General features: G+C 34.2%; 1 protein-coding gene across 1 annotated transcript; it reads right to left on the bottom strand.

Annotated features, from left to right (window-relative positions):
• Positions 1 to 2,340: 2,340 nt before the first annotated feature.
• LOC123549475 (zinc finger protein 888-like) lies at positions 2,341 to 8,157 on the bottom strand. Its single transcript, XM_045337608.2, has 2 exons — positions 8,102 to 8,157; positions 2,341 to 5,093 (listed from the first exon to the last, which is right to left on the bottom strand). Exon 2 carries the CDS (start codon positions 5,091 to 5,093, stop codon positions 3,720 to 3,722), a length of 1,374 nt encoding a protein of 457 aa, XP_045193543.2. The 5' UTR covers positions 8,102 to 8,157; the 3' UTR covers positions 2,341 to 3,719.
• Between the last annotated feature and the right edge of the window lie 2,581 nt (positions 8,158 to 10,738).

The following is a 10,738-nucleotide window of genomic DNA, read 5'->3' as shown; positions in this document are numbered from 1 at the left end:
CCTGGTTCTTGCGCATGACACTCCGTCTCATGATGGTGAACAACTGTGCCAAGTTTCATCAAAATCCCTCCATGCATGTAGAAGATATGCTCCGGACAAGGTCTGTGGACGCCGCCTGCCCGCCCGCCCAACCGCCCATCCGCCCGCCAGGGGCGTTCCCATAATACGTCCCGTTTTTCAAACGGGCGTATAAAAATTGCACCTAGATCTAGTCAATAAAATCACTAGAAATAGAAACAGTAATCGGTAGCTGTCTATACCTTCATACTAATCGAATAGTATATAATGTAGGAGGTGGTGTTCTGTGCTTGTCATTTATCTAATAGTCGTTTTACGTAGAAGTCCATTGGATACAACGTCAAAGCGAGTTTATATTACGTGCATGCTGTCAATACCGGTATTTGACGTAAATAAAAACTATTTCTCTTCTACTCTTGACCCTATCTTGTAGCGCATTTTCATTTCAAGTTTAAATTTATGCATCTTCCCTCACTTCTTATCTGTTAAAGCAGATTGTTAAAAGTCAGATATCTTATGTAAAATGATTTTTTGAAAAATATTTATCATTTATCAAAATGGAAGTAAGTAAATTAAACCAAATTAGTCTTACATGATCTATTATACTAGTTCGATAATATATTTTGTATTTTTTTCCTTCCGTTCCTTTTCCGTTTGTGACTGGAATGAACAATGTTAAATGGTTTAAAATTACTTCCCATCATCTCACCCCTCCACGCACAGAAAATTTCGTACCTAATGATCCTATTTCTTCAAAAGCTTGATACCAGAAACCCAACATTTTCTTTTGGCCTTATTTACACACAATATCATCTCCTATAGATTTCCCTCCTATACATACCAGTCCTTACATGTCTCTCATATACATACTGTACCCTTACATGTATCTCCTATACAAACCCTTACATGTCTCTCATATACATATACATACATGATTCTCATATACATACCCTTACATGTCTCTCCTATACAAACACTTACATGACTCTATAATACATACCCTTACAATTCTCTCCAATACACACCCTTACATGTCTCTCCTATACACACCCTTACAATTTTCTTCTATACATACCCTTACATGTCTCTCCTATACATAGTATAATACCCTCATAAATAATGCATCTTCGGATTAATGCTTCCTTAACATGCATATTCATGAACTCCACAATTAAAACGTCTTTGTCTAAAATAACATTATATATATATTCTCTTTTGTCTATTTAAATAAATGTTTTGATTCTATGTAAAATCACAAGCAATACATGTAAAGTGCTTTTCTTTTGTACATGCTGTATGTATTTTCATATATCACTTGCATTACAGGTGCATTTGCAAACATCACATTTAAAGTGTTTCCATCTTGTATGTATGCTCATATATCTCTTCAGAATACCGCTTGTATTACATGTGAATTCACAAACATCAACAGTCAGACCCGGGGCCAATTACTTTAAATTGTAATAAATTAAACTACAATTACATTGAGAAATGTCCAATTAAATTACAATTACCATTACATATAATTTAGCAAAGTAATCAATTACATTGTAAATTGTAATTAATTACATCCAATTACAATACAAAATGTTGTGCTTCTTACATGAACACAGTAGGAAAGTTCACGATAATTCACCTGTAAACTGATTTCAATTATTTCAAAATTAAATTATTTTAAATTTAAGTTCAAAGTAAAATGTGTGTTTGCGGGAGAACATCACTCAGTCTTTATAATATCATTGCAAAAGGATCTAAAAGTCAGCCCTAAATAAATATTTAATACATTGTCAAGCAGAATTCGGTTAGAGAAGATGCATGTAAAGTCAGGTATATCTATGAGGTCTGAATTTCTCTGAAGTATATATGATCATGGTTCTGTAGTATTTTTCAAACTTAACTTTGCACACTGGCCTTCCAATCCTGAGGTCGGGGGTTCGATCCCCGGCAGCTACTCGGGAATTTTCAGAAACGCTTTTCAGTGTTTCCCACCCAACTAGAGGTGTACTGGTCAGGAACCCAGGCAATCCTTACGTGTATCAGTGCTATACACTGGGCACGTTAAAGAACCAGGCTGTCTATTCGAAACGAGCTAGGCTAAGTTAGCTGGACATGCCTGTATCTGATTTCTGATCTCTCTGTCGTGGGGGCTTTGTCTCACTCTGTCCCTCTGGTCAGATCGCTCTGTGTCTGTACTAGTAGAGGATGAATTATGCGCCCTGTGTGGCTGCATTTGAACTATGTAAAGCGCCTTTGAACGTGAAATTGATCATGAAAAGGACGCTATATAAATCTGGTATAATAATAATAATAATACCAAGTATAGTGAAGTGTTTAATCATTTTCATTTTAAACATATATATTTAAAATTTTATTCTTACACTACAATGTTATCTGAAGGGCCACACTGAAAATAAGTTGCAAAACATTCATGAGCCATCCTAGAATATCTATGTCACTAAAACTGTAGAATACTCATAATGTCTATAATAATAATAATATTTTTTATCTTGTACAACTGTGGTGTCAAATGCTATGTTGTTCGTATCATTTAATACAACAAATTTTATCACAGATAAAAAATGATTAAACTAAATGCTAAGCATTTCAACTTTTGCTCCGATAAAAATGTAAATAATAATGATGCTTATAACAATTTCAAATCATAATTTGATCATTTTCTCCAAACCATAGTGACAAACATCAACAAAGATTACCAGTTGGTTCTAATAAAACAATTATATCGGAACAAAGGAGCTATGTCCAAGGGATTAACATCTATCACAATATTCTATTGTTTTTTTTTCACAGCTACGAAATGCAAATTAGCATGTTAAAGTGAAGTGTCACTGGTAATAAACGTATATATATACGTACAGTACTATTTGTTCAACAAATTGGATTAGCATGTGCCATGTAATTGGGAAGTAATTGAATTTTATGTAATTGTCAAATACATCCTAAAACTGCTCGGTAATTAATTAAATTACAATTAAATGTAATTGATAAATGACCCAATTACAAAGTACATTCAATTACTTCGGAAATGTAATTTAATTGTGATTGATTACAATTACATTTTTAATTACCCCATGTTTATCAACAGTTAAAATAATTCTTCCCTCCAATATGTATTCTCATCTGTGTTAGCAGATTACTGTCTTTATTTCTTGCATAATTACATACATGTATTTACAGATTTTATTAAATGTGAATTATTTCTCTTCTGTATGTTTTCTCACATGGTTGTTCAGATAACTATTTGAAATACACATGTAATGACAATCACATTTAAATTATTTCCCTCCTGAATGCATTCTCTGATGTAACTTCAGATTAGTTTGTATTACATGCATATTCAAACATCACACGTAATGCTTTTTCTCCTGTATGGACTCTCATATGTGACTCATTTTATAACACATATAACCACAAGTATCACACTTGAAGCATTTCTTTTCTGTTGTATTCTCTGTACGTGCTTTCAAATCACGGTTTTGATAACATTCATAATCACAAAGATAACATTTAAAAGTTTTCTCCCCTGTCTGCTTCCTTATAACATGCATAATCACATATATCACATTTAAAAGATTTCACTCTTGTGTGTATTCTCATATTCAAAAGATTTCACTCACAATGTGACATATGTTTTCTCATATGAAACTTTAGACTACTGCTTGAATTAGATTCATGTGTGGCATTTAAAACATTTTCTCTCCTGTATGTAGTCTCATATGTGTCTTAAGAATACTGCCTGAATTACATCTGTATTCACAGACATTACATTTGAAGTATTCCTTTCTTAAATGTTTTTTCATATGTCTCTTCAGATTACTGCTTTGATAGCATGCGTAATTACAAACGTCACATTTAAAAGATTTCACTCCTGTATGTATTCTCATATGTGTCTTCAGGCTATACTTTGTATTACCAGTGTAATCGCATGAATCACATTTGAAGCAGTTCTCTCCTGTATGTATTCTCATATGTACCTTCAAATTTCCATTTGAACTGCATGCATAATCACACACGTCACATTTAAAAGGTTTCTCGCCTGTATGTTTTCTCATATGTCTCGTCAAACTATAGTTTGTACTACTGGTGTAATCACATGTATCGCATTTAAAGCATTCTCCTGTATGCATTCTCATATGTACCTTCAAATCTCCATTTGAATAGCATGCATAATCACAAACTTCACATTTGAAAGATTTAACTCCTGTATGTATTCTCATATGTCTCTTCAAACTATAGTTTGTATTACTGGTGTAATCACATGTATCACATTTAAAGCATTCTCCTGTATGTAACCTCTTATGTTTGTTTAAATTACTGCCTGAATTACAGCCGTATTCACAAATGTCACATTTAAAGTATTTCACTCCTGTATGTATTCTCATATGTTCCTTCAGATTTCCATTTGTATAGCTAGCGTAATCACAAACGTCACATTTAAAAGATTTCTCTCCCGTATGTATTCTCATATGTGCCTTCAGATTTCCTCTTGAATAGCTAGCGAAATCACAAACATCACATTTAAAAGACTTCTCTCCTGTATGTATTTTCATATGTCTCTTCAAATCACTACCTGATTTACATTCGTATTCACAAACATTACATGTGAAGTATTTCTTTCCTGCATGTTTTCTCATATGTATCTTCAGATGACCTCTGTGATAGCATGCATAATTACAAACGTCACATTTAAGAGATTTTACTCTTGTATGTTTCTTCATATGAATCTTCAAATTATATTTTAAATTACTGGAGTACTCGCATGTATCACATTTGAAGTAGTTCTCTCCTGTATGTATTCTCATGTGTTTTTTCAGATAACTGTCTGTACTACACGTATAATCACAAATATCACACATAAAGCATTTCTCTCCTACATGTTTTTTGTTAGTAGTATTACATGGAATGTCAGTCTTGTACACTTTCTCTTCTTTGGTCTGCAGTTTCAATATAGTTTGATTTTCAGTATCTATACTTGTTACTTTACTTTTCCCTGATATATCCTGATCGCTACAAAAATTAGCATCGGAAATGACTTGTTTGTTGACATCTGCATACATCTACAACAGATAAGATATTACAGAAAACTTCTCATACAATATTATCATTACAAATATTACATATGATATGTGTACCAGTATCTGGATAGTATATTTTGGATATGCGTTTTAGTAAACTTTAACCTGACTGTAATAGCACTTTCCTGTTAATGAAATATTGATGAAAGACCTAATCAATACAACATGGCTTTTGATAATTATTAGTTTACAATGTGACCTGAAACAGGGAGACAACCTTTCCCAAATATTTTAAGTATCCATCGAGAAAAAGTTGTTTCCCCTTGTAAATGAATGCCATTTGTAAAGAAATAAAGATAAACAATTGCTAAATACTGTGTTCCACCTTGTTTTGTGAAATTTCAACACTTGCACGCTATTGCAAATGCATCAAAACAAACATGTGTAACAGTTCTTTGAAAATGGTGAGTTCGTAAAGGCGTTTGACTGTCCGGAAGGGTTTAGGCAGTCCTTTTCCGGAATTCAATGCTTATATCCGTTTACTGACACTTGTTTCATAAAGTAATATACATGTTTTACACGCTGTTCAATTTTCATGTTAAACAACTCTTTTCTATGATTTGATGTTGTTTGATTTTTGTTTCTCAAAACATAATGCTAAGCCTTAATCCATTTTACTGTATTTCAAAATAACAATTAAAAGTAATTAATAAATTGCTTGTTTCATAACCTTTCCATTGATAAAAAAGTTATCAATATTATTAATGTTTTAAGAAAGTTTTGGCCGTAAGAAAACATCACTGTTTTCAAAAAAACATGGACGTTCAGCTTCTACCCACCCAATCACTGTCTTATCAGTTCTAAAAATAGAAAATAGGAAGTGGCTATTCCTACGGTCCCGTAAGAATAGCCTCACAGGTTATTCCTACGGCTCTTCCGTAAGAATAGTGAAATAGCCCTCAGGTGGCTATTCCTACGGCTCTAAAGACAGTTTTGTATGTCCATCTTGTATTGTATTGTACTGAATTAATTCAACTGGTATATTTTTGAACAAACTGTTTACTTTTGTCAATCTTTATTTATCTTCTCTATTTTTATATGTCTTATCACCGAGACATGAAGGGAACATACAACGTGTAACATGATATTCAAAACATGATGTAAACATGGTAAACTTAAAATAATGACATATTTATTGCTCACACTATTATCATTACATTAATTGAATTGATTGATTTGTTGCATATATCTATACATATATATAATACAATGACAACAATATTACACATAGACATAAATTAGCCTTTTCCATTATTCGAAATCACTTCCTGTTCTCTCGGAGTGATACTGAAAAGTAAACAATATGTTCGAAAATATGCCATTTGAATTAATTCAGTACAATGCAATTCAATATGGACATACAAAACTGTCTTTAGAACCGTAGGAATAGCCACCTGTGGGCTATTCCACTATTCTTACGGGAGAGCCCCCTTACGGAAATATTATAGTTTGCCGCGAACACTTGCTGCGATCATGCCGCGAATATCCGGCGAACATGCCGCGAACACTTTTGATACAATTGGTATAACTGTTTGCGGGATGTTCGTTTGGTGTTCACTTTTCACATGCAAATTAGTTTTGCCGCGAACAAGCTGCCGCGAACTTCCCGCGAACAAGTAGCTGTGAACTTCCCGCGAACAAGTTGCTGCGATCATCCCGCGAACTAGTTGCTGTGAACATCCCGCGAACTAGTTGCTGCGAACATCCCGCAAACTAGCTGAAAACCATCTCTACAGAAATTGTGTACAAAAAAGCATGTACAGAAAAAGTGCAAAAACCAATAATTTTAGTAGGAATCAAGGATATAAATTTATTGAATAAACTTGAACACTGAGGTTGTAACAAATTCAAATTGTCAATGTCTGAACTTTTTCATATCATATTTGGAGCATTTTAAACAAAGTTTTAATGATAAAATATGTTTGAATTTTAACTGTTACTTGTCATTTCAATAACAGTGTCAGAGTGCATGTATTCATTTCATCCCAATGTTTTTCTTCACACTGCTTATAAGTTATATTTATCACTACAAATCTGTCATAGTTTTACATATTAATTATCAGACTTATGAAGCTTAGAAATTGTCAAAATAAGCTAGTTTTATATTTCTTTTTAGATAATCTGATACAGCTCTGCAAAAGGTTAAGCATATCTATTTCATTTTCAAAATTCCTTAAGTTTACTGAGATATAAGAGTATAGATATCAAACATAAATTTTCTGACTTACCACAAAAAAGTATATATTCCTATCAGCCTCTAAGAATCACTTATGAAAACTGTCTGTAATGCACACAGATTTCCTTCTAAAACATGTCCAGAATATCTGGTTGTAATTAACTTATCAGACTCATACTGTGACCTTACAGATAATGTTACAAATTAATTGATCTGCAATTACCTGCTCTTATAAAAGTTCTTCAGTAACAGTTTACCAAAAGATTATAATCTTCTGAGTTCTTCTCGTGAACATGCCGCGATCATTGGTCTTCCTGCGAATATCCCGCGAACTAGTATCAAACCAATCGCGGCACGATCGCGGTAGCAGCGAATATCCCGCAAATACTTCCTGCGAATAGGTATGTTCGCGGCATGTTCGCAGCATGTTCGCGGCAAGTTCGCAGCTTTTTGACCATTTCGTAAGGGCCGTAGGAATAGCCCGTGAGGCTATTCTTACGGGACCGTAGGAATAGCCACTTCCTAGAAAATATAACAGATTTGTATACAAACACGATCTCTCCTACAGGGCCAGCATTCAAGTTCTAAAAACTCATCCTCCCCAAACATTTTAGCATAGCACGCCAAATTGCACACAAACAACACACACAAAGTCAAAACAAACAACTGTAGTACGAGTAGAGCACCACCATTCATGAGCAGAAAATTATGAATGACTTCGTCACAGATATTATTTTCGTTGAAACACCTGATTCAGTCACTTGTTAAAAAGCTTGAAATAATAAAACCATGAACAGAAATCTAAAAATAGTACCGTGAAATATATTAAATTAACCGATTGATTTGCAAGTCAAATTGTCAGCAAATGGTGTGAATAAATTAAAGGGAAGTAACTTTGAAAAATTCAGGAAGTTTCACGGGGTACGGATTCTGATTTGATCCGTACCTTTTGACAAGCTTGTTAGTGGTTTTCTAGGGCTACGGACCCACTTTTTTCTACAGATTAAGGGGTATTTACATTTCAGATGTGTTGAAAATGAAATCAAAAATAAGACCATCATTATTCACCTTAAACTTGGATCTTCATGGTTTACATATACATGGGCGTAGGAGCGAGTTTAACTTTGGGGGGGCCAAACCTTTTCGACCGGCGGTTTGTTGGGGGGGGGAGGGGTTAGCGGCAAGGTATCCTCGGTGCATTATTCATGACAAAGACTCAAAGCCTTGTACAGGGATTAATTGGGCCATAGGCCCCTCAAACCTTTATGTTTTAGCAATCATTGAGTTATTCTGATGATACACATACGACTGGGCACTGAACTATCTTAATCAGTCATATTATGTATTGTTCTAATTAAGTGTGCCATTTTTTTACATTCTTCTGTTGAAGCCCTGGACATACAATCAATTAGCACTGCATTTGTCTAATTGTGGTATAAAGTTGTGGAAATATCATTTCCCTTGAATGGACAATGAAAAACAAAAAAATACATAACGTTTACATGCGTAAACAGGCTTAATAGTTAGGCCTACATTGATTTTGCAGAGGCTCAAACCAGAACTGTAGTGATTGTGCTCAATGATATATTATTTTTATAAAATGTAAACAATTCTTGGCGTGGCGCGTACAGATTTCAGTAGTCACACTACGGAAAGAGACATTTTTAGTCAGAATACAAGGGAAGGCCAAATGCAAATCAGAAATCAGGTTGAAAAGAATTATATGATGCTAAGTAAATGTTATATTAGACTGCAATTTATATCTCTTTTCCAGAATATTCGGGGGGCCAAACTATACTTTGGCCCCCCCTCTCCTAGCTTTGGGGGGGGGGCCTTGCCCCCCCCCCCCCCCCCCCCCCCCCCCCTGCTCCTACGCCTGTGATATAACAACGTCCACCCGATTGGTTACATTTTCTTTCGAAACGTAAATAATCGAGGAACATCAAATAAATCACAAGAATTCGAACTGGCCGTAAAATATTAAAGATTAAACAAAAATAATGTAACATATGAATAGATATAAAAGTAAATTAACTAAACGGAATATAAACATGACCATAAGACCACTCCAGTAACCTTAGCCTGGTGATCTAAAAAAGCAAATACAAAAAGAACAACGGAAAGCTTATTGCGACTTTATGAAGACAAAGAATTACAAAATTTATTTATTTTTATAGCTCTTTGATTGAAAACATGATATTTGACATTCCCTGACGGCAATCCAAAAATCAGTAAACAGAATATTCTAACACGACAAGCAAATAACCTACATACATGCAGAGCAAAATCTATCTCGGGTTATTCTGCAATAAACCACTCACGTGCAATGACGTCATCCGATCAAGGTGCGTAGCACGGTCGTAAAAATTAGTTACAATTTTTTTCTAACACTGTTGATACTAGTATGTCGTGTTAGAATAGAAATAATATGTTCCCATTGCCAAGTATGATTTATCGTAGCCGGAATAACCCGAGTTTTTTGTTCTTATGCGAAACAATATATCACTCAGGCCTACGGCCTTCGTGATATATTCTTACGCATAAGAACTCAAAACTCGGGTTATTCTACGATAAACCACATTTGGAACTTATTATTTCTTAAATATAAGAACTTCGTACATAAAAAACTAAAAAAAAAAACTGAACCATCCACCATACCTCCATCTCATGAAAATGGCTTACTAAAAGCAGATACGACTGAAAAAGCTAATATCTTAAATGATCAATTTCAAAAAGCTTTTACCCCAGTAACAACATAATAAATACCAGACAAAGGTCCTAGTCCTTATCCAAAATGCCAGGCATAACCATCTCTAAAAAGGAATTACTAAATTATTGTCAAACACAAACCCTCATAAAACTTCAGGTCCTGACAAAATACATGCTAAAATATTTAAAGAAGGTAAACAAAGTATATCACCAATTCTCACTATATTTTTTAATTAGTCTCTTGCTGAAGGCAAAATCCCACTTGATTGGAAACATGCAAATGTGTGACCCGTTTTTAAAAAGAGAGATAACATTATCCAAATTTAAGATTCTTTTAAGTATTCATTTTTTCCTAGGACAGTGGGTCAGTGGAACATGTTGCCGACTGTCGCACACATAGCAGTCACAGTTGATTCCTTCAAAGCTTTTGTCACTGTGCCTGTCCTAATCTCTGCCCTTAATCTTTAAATACCGACCAATGTACAAAGTTTTATTAATGTAAAATCTGGAAAGTTTTATTGTTTTGGCACATGTACAAATCTGCTGTAAAACACAATAATTTTTTATTCAGCGCCTACACATAATCTTTAGAGTTATGAAGGAGTGTAGTAGTTTGAAGAAGAAGAAAATAGAAAAAGTGTAAACTTCACAGGTCGTTCAACACGACAAAAACGAAAATGTTGCAGGCTCCGTTTGATTGAGCCCCTGTTCATGGACGGTAGTGGAAATACATGCTACCGTC

Source organism: Mercenaria mercenaria, chromosome 6 (genome assembly GCF_021730395.1).
Source record: "Mercenaria mercenaria strain notata chromosome 6, MADL_Memer_1, whole genome shotgun sequence".
NCBI classification, from domain to species: domain Eukaryota; kingdom Metazoa; phylum Mollusca; class Bivalvia; order Venerida; family Veneridae; genus Mercenaria; species Mercenaria mercenaria.
The sequence above is the reverse complement of the archived record's forward strand: the minus strand, read 5'-3'. Positions and strand labels throughout refer to the sequence as shown.

Coding starts and splice junctions, on each gene's coding strand:
- LOC123549475 (XM_045337608.2), bottom strand. CDS start 5,093: ATGTATGCAGATGTCAACAAACAAGTCATTTCCGATGCTAATTTTTGT.